This window comes from Saccoglossus kowalevskii, chromosome 1 (genome assembly GCF_978046115.1).
Source record: "Saccoglossus kowalevskii chromosome 1, keSacKowa6.1, whole genome shotgun sequence".
Lineage (NCBI taxonomy): Eukaryota > Metazoa > Hemichordata > Enteropneusta > Harrimaniidae > Saccoglossus > Saccoglossus kowalevskii.
The window spans coordinates 37,832,041-37,857,243 of record NC_140641.1 but is presented as its reverse complement, the minus strand read 5'-3'; the positions used below and the strand labels follow the sequence as shown (position 1 = coordinate 37,857,243).

General features: G+C 33.8%; 2 protein-coding genes across 4 annotated transcripts in view; both read right to left on the bottom strand.

Annotated features, from left to right (window-relative positions):
* Positions 1 to 190: 190 nt before the first annotated feature.
* On the bottom strand, positions 191 to 16,676 carry LOC100376174 (bifunctional FAD diphosphatase/FAD synthase-like). Of its 2 annotated transcripts, XM_006819102.3 has the most exons (12): positions 16,551 to 16,676; positions 15,975 to 16,069; positions 13,429 to 13,552; positions 10,448 to 10,563; positions 9,697 to 9,837; positions 9,034 to 9,182; positions 7,459 to 7,547; positions 6,091 to 6,316; positions 5,261 to 5,359; positions 4,428 to 4,549; positions 2,464 to 2,605; positions 191 to 2,089 (listed from the first exon to the last, which is right to left on the bottom strand). In XM_006819102.3, exons 1-12 carry the CDS (start codon positions 16,672 to 16,674, stop codon positions 1,909 to 1,911), a joined length of 1,608 nt encoding a protein of 535 aa, XP_006819165.1. In that variant the 5' UTR covers positions 16,675 to 16,676; the 3' UTR covers positions 191 to 1,908. The 2 variants fall into 2 exon arrangements, with proteins under 2 accessions (XP_006819165.1, XP_085358014.1); XM_085501888.1 differs by lacking the exon at positions 191 to 2,089 and having other exon boundaries at positions 2,460 to 2,605.
* A 1,142-nt stretch (positions 16,677 to 17,818) lies between these two features.
* LOC100376022 (liprin-beta-1-like) overlaps positions 17,819 to 25,203 on the bottom strand; it is a 56,147-nt gene continuing 48,762 nt past the window's right edge. For both annotated transcript variants that reach the window (XM_085501872.1, XM_085501867.1), the window contains 6 exons: positions 24,869 to 24,913; positions 23,834 to 23,959; positions 23,112 to 23,300; positions 22,133 to 22,345; positions 21,958 to 22,017; positions 17,819 to 21,694 (listed from right to left, as the gene is read on the bottom strand). In XM_085501872.1, the coding sequence (XP_085357998.1) occupies positions 21,644 to 21,694; positions 21,958 to 22,017; positions 22,133 to 22,345; positions 23,112 to 23,300; positions 23,834 to 23,959; positions 24,869 to 24,913 (684 nt within the window). In that variant the 3' untranslated portion in view covers positions 17,819 to 21,643. The remainder of the gene's footprint in view (positions 21,695 to 21,957; positions 22,018 to 22,132; positions 22,346 to 23,111; positions 23,301 to 23,833; positions 23,960 to 24,868; positions 24,914 to 25,203) is intronic.

The window sequence follows — 25,203 nt, the reverse complement described above, 5'->3', positions numbered from 1 at the left end:
AAAAAATAAGGTGTGCAGTAGATGCTTCTTCGTACCTTAAATCAAGCATGTCTGGTTGTTTCAGCAGTGACCATGTGACTTGAAGCGTTTTGTGTCCTACAGTACAAACCTCTCAAAATGCAATGAACCGTCAGTTTGGTAGTCATATATGCCATTCTTTGTATTTTCAGAAAATTTTACAAATTAATCATTTATTCAAACTTCAAGTTGTTTATTTTCCCACATCACTGGAACTCAAAGTGCTGACAATTCTATTACACCTCAATAACACAATACTAGCTACCCTTGTTTAACTGAGAATTCAAAAATGGGAACTACTCGTATACTAGTTTTTATTCAGCATCCTGTTTATAATGGGGTCAAGCCAATTTAACTTAATGAACCAGTTTTTTAGCAGCTTAACCAAGTGGAACTCTACCCAAGTTATAAGATTAACATTTTTAACCTGATGAAACACTCGGAACGCAAGTTCTTTGATTGTGTTATGCAACTGTGGACTATCCCTATTATAAAATGTGTTACAGTGAAAATGTTTCAAAGACGTGCACGTCTCTATCCGAGGTGTCAGGAATTTCAGTTGAAGCATTTGTAATTAGTCAGATTCACATAAACTGTTAACTGTGTTTAGCGTGTGCCTATGACACGATTTATTGTAGTGAGGACAATAAATTGGTCGATAAATAACTCAACAGTTACTTTTCATATTTGAAAGCTTACAGTACATACAACATAACATTTGTTTCCACGATAACCTTATTTGATTAGACAGAATTACAAGTACCCTGCATTTTCCAATTATCAATAAAACTTAAAAAAAGCTTTCGAGATCACAATGTTTGAAGTGGTCAGTTTATAGACTTCCATACAGTTTTGTTTATTTCAATAAAATATGAGAGCCAGGTTGCTGCAAAACCAGGTAGATCGAACAAGAAACAACAGATACCCGGACTTTTGCTAGTTAGACACTCATATTTTATTGAAAAAACATCAAAAAGAAAGACTGTATGCAAGATTAGAAAAATCAGTGTACACTAGTAAAATAGATGGTGTGAAGAGGAGTTTGTTGTGAAGCAAAGCCTTTGTTAATTTACATGATACAGTGATCTCTTCATTGCTAATAATTATACTCCCACATTACAAGAGAGGAGGGGGGGGGCTCTATTCTGTAATATTGTTGGAAGACCCCCTGTATTATAAATCGTTTTATTTCAGCTTGCAAGTTGTAGCATCACTGGCAGTAGACAATAAATATTTAACTAAGGCAAAAACATCTATAACAAAGTCTGCCAACATGACATGTGAAAGTTTGTTTTGTGCAGTTCTGACAACTTTTAACATGTATTTAAAAAAGGTTTTTCATAAACAGATTTTTCTCAACCATGTTAGTTTATAGTGCAGTGAATTTGTTTTAAACTGACGAATAACGCTCAATCTGATAACAAATTTGTGTCAGCAGAAGCCACATCACTTCAAAGCAAACGACTAGAAATTGTGTTTTCTCATAGGTGCATCATCAAAAGAACATGCGTTACAAGCCACTCTTTAATTTTGTCAGAGATAATTCAAGGTGATTGATTATTGTCTCACTACTTATCTGATTTGAACATTGTTCACCTAAGTGACACAATATACCGGTATGTTTTAAAAAACCTGCATTCAATGAATCCTGCTCCATTTATTGAATAAAAAACAGTCTGTCCAATAAAGTCTCTTGAATGCAACTATAAAAAGTCAGTCAAAAAAGTCAGTTATGAAAGTTACAAAAGTCTTGGCTTTCACTTTCAATAATTGGTCTATATTGCTATTGTCAGTAGAAATGTAACACTGACATTAACATAAAATTCATTTATCAAGTTTGTATCTCTCAGTCAGTATAAAATGTAAATTAATATAGCCGTCAAGCGGCCATTATTTGTCACGATTAACTTCCTTGTTCCATTTTTTATCAGTGGTGCCATTTCTACCGTTTCTTTCTTGGCTTTCATCTTCAAGTTCATAAGCTGGTCTGTAGCAGGTTTTTCCATTCTCATCTATGTATTTTAACAATGCATTAGGCTTTGTATTGTCCATAGCTCCCATTGATGTATATCTATGAGATTAAAGTAATCAGGAATAATAAGTTGTTGTACAAGTATGTATCACTCTCTCATAACAATGCAGACAGCCAAGTGTGTCAAGTGAAAAAACAAAACAAAAAAACACCCAGTTATTTAGTTTAGTGAGTTTGTAAATTCTGTGGAAGATCTATATCCATAGGGAACAGGTTAGCAACATGAAGTTTATTATTATTATTACAACTATCTAAAAATTTATGAATACTAGTTTACATCATCAAATTAACTCCATTTGTTTTGTGTTTAGATGATTGAAGCATTGCAGAAACAATGTTGGTCCATTTAGAATCTATCAAAAACAATCATAGATCATGTCTTTACTGGATATAATGAATTCTGTATCACTTACCCCTGGTCATAAAGGATACAATATGGTATAAAAAGTTGCCGTAGAAACATCCAGACATCTTGATATCTCCAATGCAACAATGGGTTAATTCGCATGAATTGCGGCCAATCAGGATCAGTCATGGTAAACGAATCAAGTTTGGCTGAAAACATAAAATAAACGCATAAATTAAGATTAGTTCATTCAGTAATCAGTAGATTAACTCTTGAGTTGACTTTTGTCGTCTTTCATAAATCAACAAGTCATTGTCAATGACACGTCCCCGTTCCGTTCATATTTGAGTGACATATACATTCAAAGCAGATCATGACCGAAATGCACCTGCATATGTACAACACATTGTACTAAATCTGAACAAAATCCATCCATGCATGACTGAGATCCAGTTCCGGAATTGTGAAAATACGTGATTTTGATGCATTTCCGTCCTTAAAGCGACCGCCATTTGGCTATCGTTAATGAGATCATGAAACAAATGCACATACATATTTGTGACATGATGTACCTTGTGTGTGTGAAGTTTGAACTCTATCAATCCAAGCATGTCTCAGATACAGATCCAAAACTGAATTCTTTAAAACAAAATGGCCGCCAGTCGGCCATTTCAAACCCGATCCAAAAAAGAAAATGACGTGCATCAAGGTCCTATTATGTTTAATGTATGTACCAAATTTGAACAAAATCCGTCCATGCATAACTGAGATCCGGGTCCGGAATGGTGAAAATGTGCGATTTTGATACATTTTCGGCCTTAAAATGGCCGCTATTCGGCTATCGTTAATCGGATCATAAAAAAAATGCATGTGCATATGTCCCATATAATGTGTGATGTATGAGTGAAGTTTGAACTTAATCGGTCCATGCATGTTCGAGATACAGGTGATCACGGACGCACGCACGAACGCACACAGGGCAAAACACAAGTCCCCATTTTCGGACTACGTCCGAACGGAGACTAACAAGCAGCCTGTCGGCTGAGATAGCTCCACTGTTAGCAAAGCACATGGCAATTAAAGAACAGAAGATATCATTAGAAAATGAACAAATCTGAGAGAGGTTGTCACATGTAGTACACCTATATGTATAATATATCAAAGCAATTGGACTTGCGGTTTTCAACAAGAAGTCGAAAATATCACTTTTTACCAAAAATAACAAAAATATTCACCAAAATTAGAGAATTAAAGATATCAAGAGGTCCACATGTAGTACCTATATATGTAATATCAACGCAATTGGACTTGCGGTTTTTAACAAGAAGTTGAAAATATCACTTTTTACCAAAAATGACAAAAATATTCACCAAAATTAGAAAATTGAAGATATCATCATGAAATGAACAAATCTGGTACATATACACTAAGTATCAAAGCATTCAGGCTTGTAGTTTTCAAGAAGAAGTCGAAAAAGTAAAACATTGACACGAACGACGACGGACAATCACTCATATGATAAGCTCCGCTCGACAAAGTCCACAGCGGAGCTAAAAACTGGCATAATTTTTTTATAGTTCTTTTCTAGTTTTGATCAAGTCCTGTTGTAGCCAGTAAAAATTACGGTCAGAGCAAAATCAACCATTTACTGGTTACCTATAGTAACTGTTGAAAAATAAATTTGTAAGATTATGCATTAAAATGTTGGCAAGAATAAAAAATGGCCCTTAAACCAACAAATTAGCAAAATAACAATGAGTATTATTTTTATTTCAAACTTTCTGGTGAATTAAGCGCTACATTCAGAGCTAGGTATCATTTTAAATTATTCGAGAGAGTGACTTGTTACAGACAGCAGCTAGATGCGTTGCAGAATTTCACATGTACAAGTTTACGGTACAGGTTTACGATACACCACATACCCAGTATTTGCACATATGCGAAACACCACATCTTTGACTATGGATATTCTTTGCATCGCTCAGAAAATGGACTATAGAGGGCAGCATAACAAACCTAAAATAAACTTACCTGAGTATGGGTCAGATTTTCTTGTTCCCATTAATATTGCTTTTACATGTGGGGCTTGTTCTTTTAACTGCAGCAAGGCAACTTTCATACTACTCTGTATTGTATAAGATTTCAAGTTGTATCTGAGGAGTGGAAAACAACAAAATTACATTAAAAGTTTATTTTATTTAATATTTATTCAATCAGGAATGTTTTTTTATCATTTTTTGGATCATTAAAATGCTTTCAAAACCTACAGCCAAAACATTCCTATTTCACAGAACTATGAATTTTGACAAGGTACTTTATAATATGAGGTTATTATGAGGATACCTCAAAATATGTACGAAGACAGTACAGTGGAGATGCAACAGTGTACTGTCTGAGTGCTTTTGAAGTATCTTTGTAATAACCTTATTATTATACATCTTTTCCTTCCAAGGATACCGCTGCATCATTGGTATGCTGAAACCAAAAAAGTTTAGAACAGAATCAGCAAAATTCTTTGTGTGGAGTCTGGTCAAACCCTGGTGGCACCCATGTTTGTATTTATTATTATAGGACGCTTACGTGCGTAATCATTCCATATTTGGAATTCACATTTTCTACTATGGTAGGATGAATACCACAACATTACGCCTGCTGTAACTTATGGCATTAAAGTGTAATTACCGGTATTCTCTGAACCAAATAGATGAATCTTGCATGAATTCAAGTTGCTGCTGCATTTCTACTTGATTTACCATGAACACTGCCCTCTTGTGGTCAGATATTGTGAACTGACACATGCAAAGAGAGGAATGACTTCAAACAATGTGTTATTTGGATGAGTATAGATTGATTAGTAGCTTTACCTTTTGGTGCAGTCATTAAAAAATGTTTCTGCTTCTGGGAAAGTAGAGTGATTTTTGATATATAAAGCCTGTAAATGGTCATCATACTTGGGGTATTTTCTACAAAAAAAAAAAGTGCAATAATTTGCATAATATACATTGTCATAAAATGTGTCTAGATAGTTGACAATCTTTATTACACAACTGTACCATCAGATGATTCTGTACAACAAGAAGATTGTAAACATCCTACTGTATTTGCTCTATTAGTAAGCTTATGAGTTTACATAAATGACAGATGTTTGTCTATCGCAAAATAGGTCACATATCATTTCAATGATGCATTTCACAATGGACACGCTGTTTTGCTTAGATGTGATTCTATTGAAGATGTGCTTCTAATAAAGAAAATATGGTATTTGTGTGTAATGTAAATATCTAATTACATTGCTGAACTCTAAAGACTTGTTAACAGTGGGGTTATCTCCTTGAAATAGTGGTCAATGGAGGATGTGGGAACACCACATAAGAATCTAGAATTATTTCACATTACATTAAGAGCATTTATATGATTTGTCAGTAATAAAATCTATTACCATATGGCAGTTACCAGTATGTTCTCACAACATTAACTCATCGAACATTATAAATCAATAAAAATGTAATAATAGCTTACTGGGAAACGACTGAGGGACTTGTCTCTACTCGTCGTCTGTACATCAATTGTAATTACTACCGGATATTTAAATTTAGTTTCTAAATTTATTAATACAATTGTCAATATGCTTGCAACGCAATCCAACATGTACTATCTATCAATAAAATGAGTTAAAATCACAAAAACATTCTACCTTTTAACTACAGCATAAAACAAATGCAAGAGAGCTGTACAGTCCTTCCCACCATTGAATCCAATACAAATTTCATCCAATTTATATTTGTCAAGAGCTTCTTCCATCGTTCTCACAGACCTTCTTAAATATTCTACATATTCATCTAAACGGTCTGATTCTACGATCGAGTAAACTTGTTCTTCTGCTTTGACCACTGAATCTTTTTCGTACTTTACGACAAGCTCTGAAAACGATGAATAAAATCGTTGGCAGGATGCAGTCAAGGATAATTAAACAAAATAATGAAAAATTATATATTATAGTGATGTCATTGCTACTGGTATCTACCTTTTCAACCTACTGCATGACAGTAAATTGTTGTTTCCATCATGCGCCAACCGCCAGCGTCAGTACACGACTGAAGTAACAAAATATCCTAGACACGGTTGGGCCTCTTTTTTTCCACTGGACTTGTATAAAACAACCTGGCCAGATTACAATATTTGGCACAATAGGATAACGTCCATGAGTTGCAACCCCCTGCAGTTTGTTTCCTTGGTAACCTCGCCCCCTCTAAATGTTTGTAACAGTTCTCCCCAATGTACTGAATCAGGTGAAGAAGAGGTGCTTTATATAATCACAGCAACGTCACATTACATACAAATTACCCAGCATTCATTGCTTGATACACTACTTGTTTTTGTACCATTACTGTAGAAGTATTTATATTCTCTGGTTGTTAATTTCTTGATATTTGTAATTCAAACATATTCACTGGATTCTATATTTCCCATTGAAAGAAAGATTTCTGTTGTAATTTTACATACTCACTTAGATTTAAATTTAAATTAGCAGATTAATGATTAATGATTTTACAATCTAAGCTATTCAACCTCATTCACCAAAATTCCAATGCACATTGTTGATATTTTTTTTTATTACCCCTTTGTTAATTTTGGACCATAATCAAAAGGTCAGCAAAAAATTGCAAACAAATCATTTTATCTTGCTATCTACCCCTGGTATGTTTGTTTTTGGGCTGACTGACTGTTTTGACAAACACAGTATCTAATATTACATGCAGAATAATAGTGCACTCCAGTACATGTACAAACATGAAAATAAATGAAATTAGAATATTTTTGAATAATTTAAATATGATTTATTCAAATTATCCGATAATAATTTACATATCATTTGCATACAAATTGATGATGTGTCATCATTTCAAGGACTGTAAACAGTCTAATTTGCAGTGCTAGAGCGATTTAATGGCATTTGTGAGAACAAATGAAGGAAGGTCAATGCGGCTATACATAGTCACTTTGTCTTTAGAAAAACACAGCATGAGCGACATGTTGAAACAACCACATATTTATACTGTACCTGAGGGAAGCATGTTGAGCAGCTCTTCGTGCGCGACGTCTAAAGTTTCTTTACAATCACATTCAAGCGTTAGCTTTACCCTGTAATAGCTGTATGGCAAAAGAAACATTCACAACACTGAGTCAAGCTGTATGCTTTTACAAGTTATACGACAGTGGAGGTACCAGCAGTTTTTTGAATTGTAACCATTTAAACAAGGTTGGGGATTTGTAAAAGCATTTCAATTTTCGCCGGGTTTGAATTCTGAAAGTAAATATTACATGTCAGGTATTAATTATAATCACACAAACTTACACCTACACCACCAGACAATTGTTCGACTCCTGTGATGAAAGAACATACCATGCCTAGATTTATGGTATGATCACAATATTTGCAAAAGGTCAAAGTACGCTTTAAACAATCCAATCAGTAGAGATATCATCATGCTAAACCACGTGCATTGACGCATGACAAATGAAATCTACATACTGTGAAACCATTTATTTTCACTGTTTTAATTTTGCTATTTAAATGCTTCGAAAAATTTCACTTTGTTTCAAGTTTACTAACTTGTCAGGGAAACAATGAATAACATTGTTATTTTACATGTTGATGTGGATTTAGTTTAGAAGATTTTAATTAGTGGTGAAAACAAAAAAAACAGCGAATAATGATGCATTTAACAGACAAGTACATTAAGTCTCCATCAAGGCTGATCAATACACGAAAGCATCAAGAAATTTGGACATGTGAAAACAAAAATTGGATAAACAGACCAAATTGTTCAGATTGAAACAGGTTACTATTTTAATAATACACAGAAGAACACGATACGCAACCCATATGCCATTATGAAAAAAATTAAACACGTTTTGAAACTCAAGATAATGTTGGGAGTTATGTTTTAAAAAAAATGGGGGGGGGGGTCACTGTCTTATTTGTATTGTGATAGAACGTGTTCTCACGTGAGAACTCCTGCATGTCCACTTCAAATTCAACTTTATTTGTAAAACAGTATTAGTCAACCTGAAAGGCTGATTATAAGAGACTCATGTTCACGACTATAAGTTGTCTTTCTAAATTCTAGCGCTTGGCATTAGTGGACAAATAATATAAACTTGTTTATATTTTCAAACCATGCCATTTTAACTTAATTCTATTTATAGCGCTACAATAGGTCAGCAGGTCATCCATTAAGGTCACACAATGGACTTACCGGTACTCTACAGGACAGTACGGACTGTAATCATTAATCTACAAGCATATGTCCTTCAACCCATGTTGAAAGGTACACTATTAAAATACTATTTCATTGACAATTAAAGTCATTATATGTAGGTTACAGTATGATAGATGCATAGGGGGAAAACTTTTTGGTTGACTTCATTTGACCTCAGCAAGAACAATCTAGAACTACAATATTACATCACCAGCAGATGTGGTTGATTTTTATAACTTAGTTGATGAAATAAAATAAAAAATATGAAAATATTCATCCAAACTGTCAGATAAATGACCACAAAAATTAAATGAGTCTCACAGTTAGTTGTGTTCAATTGTTTATACTTAAATAGTAAGGGAGAATGTACTCACTTGTTCAACCAATCGGGATAAGATCCTAGTTGTATAGTATCTTGATACTTGGCATTGAACTGATTGAGTATCGGTGCTATGGAAACCTCATCAGATTTTGTGTAAATTTCTCGAATGTAGAACATGTCAGAGTTTTGAAGAACTTTGTCCTGCAAAAAAAAAAACAATTTAAATTGAACGCACTATTCATGAAATATTATGCAAATCAGATAAAATTATATTTGTGGCATTTGTGGAAAACATAAATGAAATGTTTAATTTAAGCAGTTTTATCAAATGTATGACACGCAGTGTACTGCACTAAAATACCTGGAGTGCTGTAACAAATCTGCAGTGCCCATAAAATTTCTAGTAACTACACATCATAGTGCAGTGATCTCCTTTATTTGCATTTTAAGTTGATAAAAGTACACCCTCTATGGCAGAAAAGGATAGCTATGTCTTCAAAGGTAATATAAAGGTCACAGATGTAAAAAATCAGTACCCTGTGAATAACAGCGTAAAAAAAAAACATTACCACATAATTTTTGAAAAAACAGCAGAGAAGCAGGCACACATGCCATCAACCTACTATCAAACATTGCACAAACTCTTAGTTCACAGTACACACTTTCCACTGAACTGTTAGTATTGGTATTCAACCAACACCGATGGCATACATACCTTAACAATGCTAAATCCTCTTTCTACTAATGTTGGTATTCCAGGGAACATAATCACGTTACGAACTGATATTATGGGATATTTACTTTGTTCACCTGTCTTTTTATTAATACCAAAATGAAGTTCAGATGAAGCAGGTATCTGGAAAAACAAAACAATCTTTTAATAATTCTTTTAGATATTTATTTGCCTAAGTCAAATGGTTAGTATTTTTGGCTTGCTGAAATGTGGAAGATGAGTATCGGTACTGTAAAACGCGTCTTTTTAGCTAGCATGTTATTTTAACTAATTTAGCTAATCTGTAATTCCGCTAATTCAAGATGTAGAAAGTATATTCTCACGATGAGATAGTCAACACTTAATATTGCATGCAGCTATTTCAACGTGTTCTACAGTAATCCCAGTTGTAATAACATGCAATGTGGTACAAACATCTTATTTTTTTATGTTTGATGACTTTTGTGAAGAGGTTCCAAAATGTCACTTATCTGTCTCAACATTTTATTACTGTGGACAAAATCATGTGACAAGGTGGTTTTCAACTGTGTGAATGTTGGTGAAACAGCAATTTATAAATTATGTTTCCTTTTCTTAGTATGTATATCATGTGATACATTGATTCATGATTAGTTTTGTGCAAGAGTAACAGTTCATGCAAGGCTCTTTTCAAAATGCAAGTACGTTTTAAGATCATTGCACTAATTGGCAGTGAATTGGCATAGCAAGGGAAATTTCCCAAGTTGATGCTTACATGTGCCATCTTCAACTTAGGTGAATCAAGGGCAGCATCTTGACCAAAATATTTTCTACAAAGCTCTACTAGTATGGGATGTGGTTCTAGCCTCTCTTCAAATGCTTTGGCTGCACCTGAGTTGTAGACACAAGAAAATGTTTTAAACATCGCATTCTAGAACAAGCAGCCTCTTGACTGAGATATCTCCACTGTTAGCAATGCACATTCTAATTGAACAATGGAAGGTATCATTAGTTAACGATTTTTAACAAGAAGTGAAGTTGAAAATATCACTTTTTACCCAAAATGACAAAAATAGTCATCAAAATTAGAGAATTTAAGATATCATCAAGAAATGAACAAATCTGAGGGAAGTCTACTTGTACCTATATGTATAATATCAAAACAATTAGACTTGAGTTTTTAACAAGAAGTCAAAAATACTACTTTTTACCAAAAATTACAAAAATATTCATCAGAGAATTAAAGATATTATCATGAAATGAATAAATCGAGTGAGGTCTGTCCAAAGTACATATACACCAAGTATCAAAGCAATCAGGCTTGTAGTTTTCAAAAAGCCGAAAGAGTAAATAGTTGACACTAACAATGATTCACTGAATTGATGAGATCACTGGACCATGGAGGTAGAAAAGAAAAAGAGTGAGGACGCTATTTAATCCCATGTTAATCTCATAAACATTTTTTGTCTTCGCTCTGGCTAAGCCACTTATTGTTTTTGTTTAGAAGTCGTTTTATCTACTTTATGATAGCCGCTTATTTACACAAGAAAACGAGAGTAGGACTGAAAAAAATAAATTCCGTTTAAACATCGTCTATAAAATTGAATGCGCAAACCATAAATAAAAGAATTGTGCATGCGCAATGACCTTTATCGGGTCACAAAGGTCATTTCACACTTGTAGGTACCGGAAATTCAGCATACGGACGATGTGTGATTACTTCCTTTCTGATATTTTTCATCAAAATAGTCGTCCAACTTTGGACATTGATTGAAAAAATCCCTCAAATTTTCGTAGTGAAATTTAAAAATACATGATAAGTTTATAACAAGATGTTTTGACAGGGCATTTTTCATCGGTGTGCATAACTGTGCAGATGTTGAAAATCGCGCTTTTTGTTGCAATAGATTTGGGGCATTGAGTACACTCAGCGTACATCTTTCGCTGCATTTTGTATTATTGTTATCTGTTTGGGCATGCGCAGTGCGTCGAGAATCTTCGTGAAGCTTCCGAATACAGCCGAAACACGTAAGCCGATTAACAGTGACACTTGACAGCGTGTTTGCCAATAATTACAATGTGTACTGAGTAAATAAATCCAAAGCATCATGAAACAAGCGGAAACAATAGCGTCCTCACTCCTTCTCTTTTCTACCTCCATGACTGGACACAGTCAACAGCATCTAGCTAAAAACATTTCTATAGTCTACCATTTATAACAAACCTTTTCATTACTAATGCCTAGACCATTGAGTTAATAGTCACCAGTAATTACTTTTATTTATCTCACTTACTGTAAAATACTTTATTTTCGCTTGGAAGGAATGATTCAGCGAAAATAAAATCCAGCGAATACACCTTTTTTCTTACATTACACTCAACTTGTATAAAACCAGTGAAAATAAATTTCATATAAAAACATCCAAAAAGTCTTTTATTTCGCTTACTGGAAAATGCGCTAAATTAAAACCCAGTGAATATGTAAAATTGAGCATAGAACACATTATCTAAATGATAAAACTGTGAATTTGAAACCCACTGAATATGCCTGAAATGAAATTTAAACCCAATGAAAATTAGTCATTTTACAGTATATAATCAGTAAGCAGATGTGAACACAAATTGTAATGTTAAATCTGTACTATGTGGACAATTTTCTGTTGAATAATGTACATAAACATCTTTCTGAGCAGGAAGCTAATCTTTCTATTTTTCACATAAGTGAGATGCAACATGGGAGTATCGATATATATATATACATACATACATATACTATTAAACTAACATCACAATGAGACAGAAGATTTAGTTTGCCACATCAACTGATATTGATAAGATAAAAAGGTCAATGTTTTACAGGCATAACATCAGTGCTGTAGTCTTTCTTTGTTTAGCATTGTTGTGTACTGTAGAAGGCCTGAGGGATTCTACTTATATTAGGTATTGCAAATGATAATTATGTGAGGGGGAAAAAATAGAATTTGAATAACCCAGAGTGACAGCAGAGTTAACCTTTAGTGGAACTGTTTTTTCTGATAGAACATGTTATATAAATGGTTTGAACATATTTAAATTGCTCATATGTTCATATATAACTACCAGGGTATGTACAGTTCATTTTGCTTCAGCACTCTTAAGTAACAAGAATTGGGAAAAATCATGGAAGATAGTCACCAAATGCTAATCTGAAGTGATTACCTAAAATGCTTATTACAATCATGGACCTAAAACCCCAGGATGAACAGCAGATATTAGGAAGATTAAATATTTTTTTGTTTTTGCTGACCCTTTTTATTTCTTGCTAATCTGTTCAAGTTTGAACGACTAGGTCGATCAAGGTAGGTCAATACTAGGTCGATTTGATCAAGATCTCTAAAATGTTGAAGCATGGAACTACAAACTACGTAACGAGCATGGAGCCAAAAACTCCAGGGTTTGATAAATAACTATACAACTATAACCATGGACTCATTGTACTTGGCAAATAAATGTTATCCAAATATGGCTTCTAAGAGCAAAGTACCCTTTAAACGGTTTTTAACCAAAATCCATTAAACAGCATCATGGATGCAGACAGCCTCAACACAACCATTGGTAATTCATCATTCATGTTATAACCATGGAGCTAAAAACAGTATTACATTTTGCAAATCAATAATGACATTGTGAAAGTAATAGTGAATAATAAATAATAAAATAGGAAACAGGGATATATCAAATCTGATGATGAGCTAATGTTATTAAGATGTGCCTTACCTGCAAATGTTATATCGTCGTGAGTAGGTCCAATACCACCGGCAGTGATAACGTGAGTGAACCGAGATGAAAATTCTGCTATCTCTTTAGCTATTGTAGACAGCTCGTCACCAATCACAGAGATCTGAAGTGATTAAAAAATAAATAAAGGATTAGCTTCCATGACAACGCCTCGCTTTCAGAAGACCTGTCAATCAGACTTATCAGACAGGAAGTGTGTGCCCTGGACTATTTGGTTGTCTAAAAAGAATGGACAACACAGTTTATATTTGTCACCAAGGAATCATGTTAGCTGTCAATCATGCTAAAACAATAGCTTCAGACTGATTGACAATAGTTAGTATTTTAGGTACTGTACTAACCCTGGTAATAAGACAACAAAAAAATAAGACCAAATACATGATATAAAATGAAAGTGAGGCTAATCATAAAGGTTTCTTCAGAGCCTAGGTTTATTGAAGGATGTAAAAATCCTTGGTAGGAATTAAATTAAATTGGTTATACCTAACAAAGAATATGAAAATCCAGGATAAGGAAAGTAATACAGAACAAACTACATACAAATGGCACTAGCTAATCAAAAATGACTAATATAATCTAATATGACAAGAATAAATGTCTAAAATACACTCATAATAGGCAGTCTACTAATGAAATTAAACATAATAAAAAAAAAATGAAATTCAAGACAACGATCTGAAAGTTGTCGAGGGAAAGTCAAATTTCAAGGTGTTGTTGTCTCTAAAATTTTTAATGAATTTAGCCCGAATTTAGGGATAGAGGGACTGTGACCAGTGTTACTGTTTTTCATTATCATTATAAATTTTAATTGTTTAAATTAGCAGAGTCTGTGATGTATTTGGTTTTTTTGTCAACCCTGCAAGACAAATTTACTACTGACTATTCAAAATAATAACAAAGACTAATACTACAGTAAACATCTGGACCATCATGTTTAGAGTAATGCTATACAAAAAATAGGAATTGCCAATTCAAAATTGGTGATAATAAGATCATGATGATAAACATGAAACATTGTCTAAAAGCATAGACCATTGCTACGTTCACACAACACTATCTTATCAGAGACCTTTGGCTCGAGCCAGCAAAAATGGCCATGTATACACACTTGGCTCGAGCCAAGTTCGGCTCCAATAAACCCTCAGGCTTGAACTCTGATAAAGATGAGCCCCGACATGGCCCCGTCCGTGTATACATATCAGGGCCCAACTATCGGCCCTCAATCGTTTTATTCAAGTAACCTCTCATTTTAATTATGATGGCAGAGACAACATCATTCGTAATTTCACGCAATTTCCGGCTTGACAAAGAGGTACACGCTCGAATATCCACATGTATTTGGCAAAGTAAAGAAATACTGCGACTGATAACTCACCGGGAAACAGAAAAATGGCATATGAAATTATGCGACGAACTTGAAAGAAAGACTGAACAGATCCAATGGAAATTGAAGAAACTTTTTAAAATCAACAAAGATGAAATTCGTGGAAATGGTCACGGTACGATGACGTGTTCCTAGTCTAGTAGGTTTAGATTGACAACTGTAACACATATCAAAACAGTTGAACATTTACAAAATGATTAATTTGCATGACAATATAAACAGTATACCTGGGCCTTTAAGCGAATAGACTGTAACAAATTTTAGCTGTCGTGTTTCCTGTTTATTCAAGAAACTAGTACCTAAATCATAACATCAGTGCGTTGTCTTTTCTACCGCCATGCTCAGATTTGCGACTGTTTATTTATTTTCTCCCAGCTCGACAGTATCATGCCATGTGAAGAAACAACACAAGCACAACACAAAAATCATTTTCAGCCATGTTTTTTTATACATGTACCAAGGAGCTCCATGCATGTACTAATTATTTGAGGACACTGTTCCGTTCGACTCTGATCAAACTGAATTTGCAGATCTCAGCTCTCGTTCGGCCCGTCCGTGTAAATCCATTGGAGATAATCTCTTATTCATCGGTTTAACCTCTATGATCGGTGGGAGGAGCAGTAGTTCAGCTCCACTAGAATGCTGCTGTGTGAACGTACTATGATTCAAAGAAAAAATGTAGTGCGGGGGGAGGGGGACATTGTGAAATGTCAATGTTAAGTAATTAAATAAATAAATTAATATTATTGTGTGTATGATTCAATATATGTTCTTAATTACTAGAATATGACAATGTCATATGTCACATAAATGAATCCAGCAAATAATATTTATATTCCACACATAGCTATGAATCAATCACATTGCGAATAATTAATAATTTACTCCTTATTCTCACAGTCGGAGCTACTTCACAATCTCCCTAACGTTACCTGGACCAATCACAAACAGGAAAAGACAATGAATTTTTGGATTAGCACCTCTGTTTTCCCCCCATGGTAACCAATCTTTACCCACGCTAACGAAAAAATCTTTTGTTTTCTACTGACTTCCTGTTTGGTCCGTCTGTGAGAATTCATAATTTTTACAGTTTTACAAATGATAATCAAACATAACAACAATGAACTAATTTTTTACATACCCTTTCAACTCTGATGCCGAGTGAATATAACTGCTTCGATAGGAAAAACGAGTTGGTGTCTTGAGTATGCCCTTTCAGAATCTCGTCTCCAATAACTATAAATATAAAATATTGAAAGAATATTAATTAGGCAAGTTATTTACAAGTGATCAATAACTCTGCCAGTGTTACTGTAAGGCTACGGGCTAAGCGTGGAGCTACGTTACGTACTCCGTCATGCAATGGGATGGATGGAGATGCGCGGTTCAGCAGTACGTAAACTTGTTCAGCAGTTATGATTTAAAAACCGTCGATTTCAATGATACAAATACAACAAATACGGTCATGTCATAAAAGCACCTGCAATTACGTACAGTCATTCGTGTACTGTAAAATTGGCAACTGAAATAATAGATGTTAGGTATGTTACACAGTAATAACCTTGTGTAGAATGAAGAGGAAATGTAAAATGTGCACGTACGGGGGTGTTTCCTAGAAATGACGTAATTTCCAGAGGTGTGAGTCAACCAACAGGTTTACGTTAATAAAAGTCAAAGGTCGCCCGTAGTAAATAACAATAATTGTGTACACACTTACTAATTATACCAGCAGTAGGTCGACTTCCCGACATCGTGGGCACTCTTAGCAAATGATTTACAACGGTAGAAAGACGGCGAAATGGGACTTTGCCTGACAAGTGCGAGAACACATTCGCCGACATATCAGTCGGGAACATCAGCTGATGTAAAGGTCAAAGTTTGAAAATTGAACTAGCCTCGATTTCGATATCGAATTCCGTCATAACAAAAACTTCTCGAGTTGAAATGATATTCCTTACTTTTTCCGGTGCACGACATAAAATCTATATAAACACGTCGCACTTGCTTCGTACCAGTGAGAAGTAAAATTATATATATATGGCATAAAGTCAACATTGAATATTTCATTGCAAATTTATTACTAAGTATCGTGATTTCCTTGAAGTCAAATTTGAAAGTAAAGCTCGCATGTCATTTGTTTATATGAAGGTTTTCTGTGTTATTCACACCTAGTCTTGGCACGTCAGCAGACAGGTGTTAGGGTACAGTGGTTAGCACCCTGAATAGCATTACCAACATAATTCAGGCGTAGCCAACGAGCAATAAATTAAAATAGTCAATTCTCTGGGACAAAATTTATTTGATATGATATTCACCAATATCGGCAAGATTTGCAGATTACGTAGTTACTAGGTCCTCTCTATTATAAGCGTTTACTGCACGCCGTACATTACGATATTCGCGTAAAAAGGGGTATAGTTTTCAAAGTTTGCACGTACGCAAAAAAAAAGTTGTTTTGGAAGTTTCGCCTGAATCAAAGACATCAAATGCACAGAAACATTCGGACAGAATGGATATTTCACTAAAATAACAGTGTTTTGATTTTCCAAAAAAATCAGCATTCATCAAAACGGGGGGGGGGTATTTTTTTTTATTTATTTAAATCGGTGGAAAGGGGTTGTATTTGAATACTCGCATGTCATTACAGTTTGAAATTGGGAGCCAGACTAGTAATAAAGTGCATGTGGTCTATCTGTGGTTACTTCAAGTGTGTATTCATTAGGGTCGAAACTAGTAATAGTATCTCTACAGTGCAGAGTCATTTGCCAAGCTAGTTCCCAGCACACATTGTTCCTTTGCTGGCAAACAGTGAAGACTCAAATTACTTGGATGCGCCACAGTCCCTCTATAGATATATACCGGTAGATAGAACGAGGGACTGTGGAGGCGCTCTTTCAAAGCACTAGATTGAACCTGTGATTGGACTGTGATTGAACCACTGTTGCTTGGAGTTTCATAAACTGGATTCTAGAATATAACAAACCATTATGTATATGTTTTGAATACAAAATGTATTTATTAATCTACTACAAAGTAAAATACATAAAACATGAAAATGCACAAATAAAAACAAAACAGAAGAAGGAAAACTACACAGGCTTAAAATGGCAAGACACGCTAAGCTGCTTATTATGTACACATTTCTGAGACGCATTGACTGCCTCATCGCTATTTTGTTAAGAAACCGTGGACAGATCTACAAACACTAGTTTGCCAACAAATATAGAAATATGATGCCTTGCTATTATAGTATTGACATTTGTACAAAATAATCTATGCAAATTAAATTTGGACAAAAGGTACATTTCCCAATCTCAGATCATCTCCATGCTCAGATTTACTGGAAGAGCAGGATCCCTAAAAGAATCCCTAAATACGACTTCTTCAGTTATAATAATGTCTAACAATATACTACATCTCAGTCCCCAGAGACTGCGACTACCCATATGCTTTGGTGTAAGGACAAACGATTTCTCCTATCTCGTATATCTCTATAGTTTGGTACATTTTTCAGTTTTTAATACATGTACTATACATCTCTATTTTCAGTAATTTTTTACTATTTACATTAATCATAACTGTACAATTGGTTTTCTTCACAATAGGTTACTAATACATTATTAGTAACCATGACAGCAATATACCCCTGTGAATACAAAATGCCCCAAATAGAGGACAATGAACTTCAGGAGGCTAGTCAGTGCAGGTTATTCATGTTGTCACTCAATTTAGACTCATTTATTTCTTCTTATATTTGATACCCAATCACTAGCAGCCAATGACTAATTCTCCGCACCGACATCACTGTATTCCTAATTTCATGGAATGAATACATTGCAGTGTTCTCCCCAGAAAAACTGCATACAGTATCTGCCAATTTACATAACAATAAAATATGTTAATGACTTCTATTGTATTTAACATTTGGGACTCCTACTCTACAATGCCCTGGGGAGAATCCTGCATTGTTTTTTTTAAGAAGACAACAGAAATAAGTCAACCCTAAAAATATTTCTTTTGTAATAATCATGTCATTTTCATTTCACAAATGTTTTCAATCATGAAGAGTCTATGGGTCACTGGAAAACTAATCATACAGTGACTAGACATGCATTTTGACGATGACCAATCAGCATTCCAAGTCACATACAATGAAATCACAATTGAAATATTATTCTTATTAAAATTATCGATACTACGCCCTCTATCTATGATGTGATGCACTAAGGAGTTAGCAGCAACATGCAATAGTACACTATATAGCAAGTCCCAGAACTGTGACTTCTGCAATAGCAAAAATAAACTTACAACTCAAGAACATTTACAGCTAGTTTATGTTTACAATTAAAACTTAAAGCACGTAAATTTATCCCATTTTTAGGCACTATTTAAAACAATCTCATACAAGCCCTCCATCCAAACCCAAAACTCAGAATAAAGCCACTGATTTGAGACGATATTAAAAATAAACACTTCTTGTTACAAAACTATTAAAAGACTGTATAAAAATGTTAACTATTTGACGTGTAACATTCATTTGCAAAGGCACATGGCGGGATGTATAAAACTTTGTATTGTTCAAATTTGGCATCGTTACAAAATGGCGCTGAGTTTGAAAACTTTGACAAAAAATGTTCTCACCATTCTGATTGGCAAAACTGTTAGCAGAAAACATAATTTTTTCATTTCATAAACAATTTGTTAAAGCATAGTAATACTGTTAAAGCTTTGCTCTTGTCTACAATATATTATGTCAATATTTCATACATTAGAATTATTGAAAAGCATACAGAATTCTAGTGAATATATAGTGGTACATTCTAATGACTTGGTTGCTATGTAAACCACACATTCCCAGATATCAATCTGTAATCACAGAATGTGCAAGATGAAGATCCAAAAATGCCAAAAATATAGTTTTACTATATCACGCTGAATATGAGCACTGCGAACAAAACTCATCAACGAAACAAAGATTGGCATCCGTCAAATCAAACAAAAATTACGGCACCACAATATCATCTATAAACCAAAAACTGAAGCATAATACAATTAAAACTGGAATGGATATTCAATTTATAAATTTTTGATTTTAAAACTTGAATATATATTTCATCATGCACCAGTAAACCATTTATGTCCAAGGTATTTACTGGTCTTCCCTGTATTCATAAGCGAACGCTCAACAAAGGTTTTCCCAAAGTGAATTACCGGTAATATCTAATAACTCATTCATGATAATTATCATAAATATATGCCATTATACAAATTGTTTTGCATCTTTTTAAAGATACAATAAATAAAAGAACTGACAATTTTTGCTTTGATGATGTCTCAATTCTTTCAAATAACTTTTTTGGGAATACTGTTGGCAAATTTAATGGAAGTTTTGTTTTCAATATACAGTACACAGTACATGTAACAATGGACACGTTTTGATATTATTACAATGTTGCATTCAAATTAAGTGTAATAGATCCGTTATCAAAATATAAACACCCACGAATGAGCAGGTACATAAATATGATATATTTCATGTATTTATGAAGTTTTCAATGGGTTTAATTGACAGTAGAACATGATACAATGAATCTAACAGTTTTCAGTTAAGAGACAGTCCCTGTAAGTTACTGCAACTGAATTAGAAATACTAATATTACTACAGTAATATATGGCAGTGATTGTAACTAAGTGATGATAAAGGCACAAAGGAAAGTTCATATGTTTCACAGGCACATTTAGTTTATGTAAATACCTCCATCTTTAATTAGTCAGAGTGTGAATGGCTTTGACTAGCCAGTAATTTGAATCATATCCCAAGATGTATTTAAATCATGATTCATGTATAATAATTCATAAATGTACGACTGAACAATCTGACATCAATTCAGTGACAAACATAAAATCAAAACAAAAATAGGACTGATAAAAGATTAGATTTGAACATAAACATTTTTGTGTTAGTGTTTTCAGTCTTCATAAATGAGGCTTTTGAGTCCTTGTAACTGAAACAGATTAATAGAAAATATTACACCAAATAACCATTCAGGTTGCTTAAAAAACAGGCATCCGTGAGTGATGCAAGTATCTGAGACAGTTGACAATAATAATAAAAACACTGGTTTCACTCTAAAACAAACACTGAATAGATAAAACATGATTTCAGAAGGCTGGAAATAAAAGGTTTTGACACAAGATTGACTTGTAGATTTGTCTTCAAACAATATATACACAACTTAACTTTCGTAAATATGCTAGTGGACTCTACAATGGTAAATGTTAGACAGGGTAGGCATTTAAATACAATAAATGTTTGTTAATGTACATAAGAAAAGGTATCAAAGCCAAGAATATGTTTTTACTCTGATTTTGTTCAACAACTAAAAACATGAAATTAAAAAATATCAGAACAACTTTATAATGTAAGAAAAGTAAAATTTTAGGTAGAACTGATAAACACAAGAATCATATCGATTAAATAATTAGTTTTCAATTTCATAAAATATCAACTGCAAATACTTTTGACAAATTCTTCTCAGGTTCAAGTTTTGAACTGGAGGAGTATGAGTTGCAGTTGAAACACAGAGACAAATATCGGAATAAAAATAAATAAAGCGATTGATATAGATATCACATGTTAGGGTTACAAGAATAAATAACATTTATTGGAAATTAAATCAGGAAGATAAAACTAAATATTGCTGGGTTATCACATCAAAATAAGGCAGATATGTTTAGATATTCAGGCACACATTGGTGTAAATAAGTGGGAGAAAAGAGGAGACAGGGCAGTAGGAATTAAAACACTGATTACACAGTGGAAGTAATGGCTTCATCAAACATGTCTTCCGCTAACATATTCTGTGAAAGAAAAATAGAAAACAAAATGTTTTTAACATACTTTGAAACAGATGCAAGTAGAGGATTCAGAACGTGAATGCTTTAGCCAGGCAATTATGATTTCATCGTCTTGAAAAGCAACTATTATCTGGCTGTGCATTTTTTCCATATTGCAAATGATAGATATATTTCCACAAAAAAATTATTTATAACGAGACTTCAACACAAGCCATATCTACATAACTATTAGCTTCAAAAATCAGCATAAAAGCTGTTGTACTTACAGTAAGTTTATTAATATCTTCTGAGAACGCACCAATTTGCAGTACAGCCCCCTCATTCAACTGTGAAATAAAAACAAAAGAATCTCATTAGAAAATTATGGACTATACCCTCAGCTATCAGCATACAAAAACTATACATGTCCCTGGGTAACCAAGATGACCTATTTATACTGACCTCAACTTCGCCATCCTCTTCCCCATTTTGCCGGTGTACCATATTAGCACTGCGTATATCCTGTTTATAAGTATGCAAGCTACCATTCGTATGTTGATTTCGTGGCTGTGTTCTCGGGACAGTTGGCATTTCTATATTCATTGGACACAGGTAGTCTTCAGGCTCGCATCCAGATTTTTTTTTTCTTGCTAAGCTGGGTGTTTTCTTTTTGGGCTGGAGTAAAATCAAAATATTATATTGTTAGAGTTCCAGTATCTTGTGTTTTCTTCAGGAAAATATCATAGTGTAAGCTCAGCATAAATTTATCCCAAATTATACAATGTGAAGTACACTATAAGTACATCCTTCATAATACCCAAGGAAGAACTCTGCTTGCATCTTTCTAAATCTGAAACTGTCAAAATTATTAATTTGTTCACACATGTCAGGTAACAAGCTCATGAACAACCAAATTTCTGCCAAGAGATTTCTCAATACTGTGAAATACTTTATTTTCGCTTGGAATTTATTTTCGCTATTTTCACTGAAGAAATGATTCTGTGAAAAAAATAAAGTAAAATAAATAAAGTATTCTACAGTATATAAATCAAATTTTTATCCAAATCCTGATACTATACACAAAATAGATACTGTGATTATTCAGTAAGGACCAAATGGGACAAAAAAGCAACAGGTATGACTGATGATTTTATAATGTATTAGCCAAAAAACTGAACTGAACAAATTGCAGACTCAGATATAGATTACTGTATTTGTTCTATTAGAAGTGCATCTCCGAATAAAGAACATATAAACCAAAAATTGCATTTGTTGTACACTGACTTATTGGAACCATAGAAACACATGTGCTACTCTTAGAAAATTTTATACGTGAATAAATTATCAGCTGAATATGACGTTTGTGGACAACTTACTGTGAAAATATTAAAGCCATAATAAAATTCAATCAATTCACAATTTTAACAACTATGTCAATTACCTTGACTTTTGCCAACTGAGAAAGTGGTATATGCCCCGGTAACAATTCCAATTCACGTTTCTTAGCTTGACAATCAGCACCAACCAACGCCACAAAATGTGTAGTCAGATGTCTTCGGAGTAAAGTTTTATTTGGTGGAATTGATAACAAGGTGGCTAAGGTTTCTGCTGTAAAACTTGGCTCTAGTACCTGTGTAAGAAATGTGTAAGTGTGTTCATAAATGTTGTATAAAGATTAGATGTGTTAAATTAGTTCTATTGTATATTAATCACTGTCAATTACTTCTGTATTTGGATAGTAGTTTTATCTAGATTTTAATGGTATAACCCTTCGTTACCAAGGTGATATCAGGCACCCTGGAAAGCACCAATATGCAAAATCAGTTTGCTCTTTTTCCTGACCAGTCCTAGCACCTAGTTTAGAAACTGATTGCGAGTATTGTACAAATATACAAGAAAACAGAGTTGCATAATTTTTTACCTGAGTAGTCGTATGGATTTTATGAAACTTACATTGTTGTTGTTATTTTGTTAAAAACTCATTCACTGCCACAATTTATTTTACCCACCAACATTTTAGAAGATAATATATTCACTGTAAATGTAAATTCATCAGTAGAGTTGAATCCCCAAGAGAGAATACGATGCTTTGATCAAGAATTTCAAAAGGAATTTCCAATGCCACTATTATGGATTATTATTAATTGACTTCTATAACATTACCAGAAGTGCACCATGGACTCCGCTACCTCTCAAGTTAGGAACATACTCTGATAGATCCACAGAACGTAACCATTCCATTACCCGATGACTTGTCCATACCATAACTTCAGCTCCATTCTGCCATGACTACACAACAACACATACAGAAATATCAATGATGATACAACAACAGAACATGTTGGTTAGACAGCTAGGTGGGTACAAGTAGGATTATATTAGTGCAGGCAGCAAGACAAAAATCATGCCCGCAACATCAGTATTCAACGCAAATCGTACAATGACAAGAAAAATATAGCATTGGCAAGGAATATGTCTGAGAAGCAGAACAATAGCAAGGACAAAGTTAATTAAAATATTAGAGTAACACAGAACAATATTGATGAAAGTTTCAACAATTTAAAATATAATTTTACATAAATTAAAATTTTATATCTATATTTTGGAACAATATTGAAATAAGATTCGAGTAAAGAAACTTGTCAAACAAAGACGAGGGTGTTGGGCATGCGCAGCCATTTTAAGTATACAGAGCTTTAATTTAATTTATTAAACCTGTCAATATTTTAACCTAAATGTTTTGGATGATTATAGTGTCATTGGTAGCGTACAGCACCAGCCATGTCATTGGTAGCGTACAGCACCAGCCATTCTGTGTCATTTTTAAGTCATAGTACAGACATCACAAGACGCGAATATTGTAGTCAGCACATGCTTAGATTACGTCAGCAGCCAAATTTAATATAGGGGATATTATGAGTGAAATACTATATGGAACTCAGGGAAACACTGTGGATATATGGGGAGGAACAGTGAGCGGTGTATTAAATAGAGGGAGGGTAGTCAAAAAGTGAATAAAGATTATAATTTAATTTACTTTATGTATAAAAGGAGACCACACAGAACTCATAAAAGACAAATTTAATGCCATAGCATTCTTGATATTCAGATAGAGTTGTAATTATTAAAATATTGTTGGTTTTGGTTGCTATGGTCACATATGGAGTATTTTGCATCAGGGAAGTCGAGTAAATTTACCCATTCAGAGTTCCAAAGGAATATCTGCGAGGCATCTAAAGTTTGCTGCAGAAAGAAAAGAAATCATGAATGGAAAACAGAAAAAAAGTATGAAGAAGCAAAAAGCACAATTGAAAATATTAGCTGAAATCATAGAAAATGAAAATGTGAAAAGTAAGAGAGGCAATTTTTGTTTGACATCATATCCCACGATAATGTAAAACAGGATTTTTTTATAAAATTCTGGCATCATACCTACATTAAAAATAGCATGAATGTACTGTGAATAAAACAGAATGAAATAGCCACAGCAACACTCGGCAACAGCACTATGTAGTGTTACACGCACTCGAGCA

What these genes read in the sequence shown, in the direction of transcription:
- LOC100376174 (XM_006819102.3), bottom strand. Translation starts at nt 16,674, where the DNA reads ATGTCGGCGAATGTGTTCTCGCACTTGTCAGGCAAAGTCCCATTTCGC. An exon ending in ACCTACTGCTGGTATAATTA is followed by an intron (nt 16,070 to 16,550) that starts GTAAGTGTGTAC and finishes TTATATTTATAG; the next exon opens with TTATTGGAGACGAGATTCTG. An exon ending in TGTATCCTTTATGACCAGGG is followed by an intron (nt 2,090 to 2,463) that starts GTAAGTGATACA and finishes TTAATCTCATAG; the next exon opens with ATATACATCAATGGGAGCTA.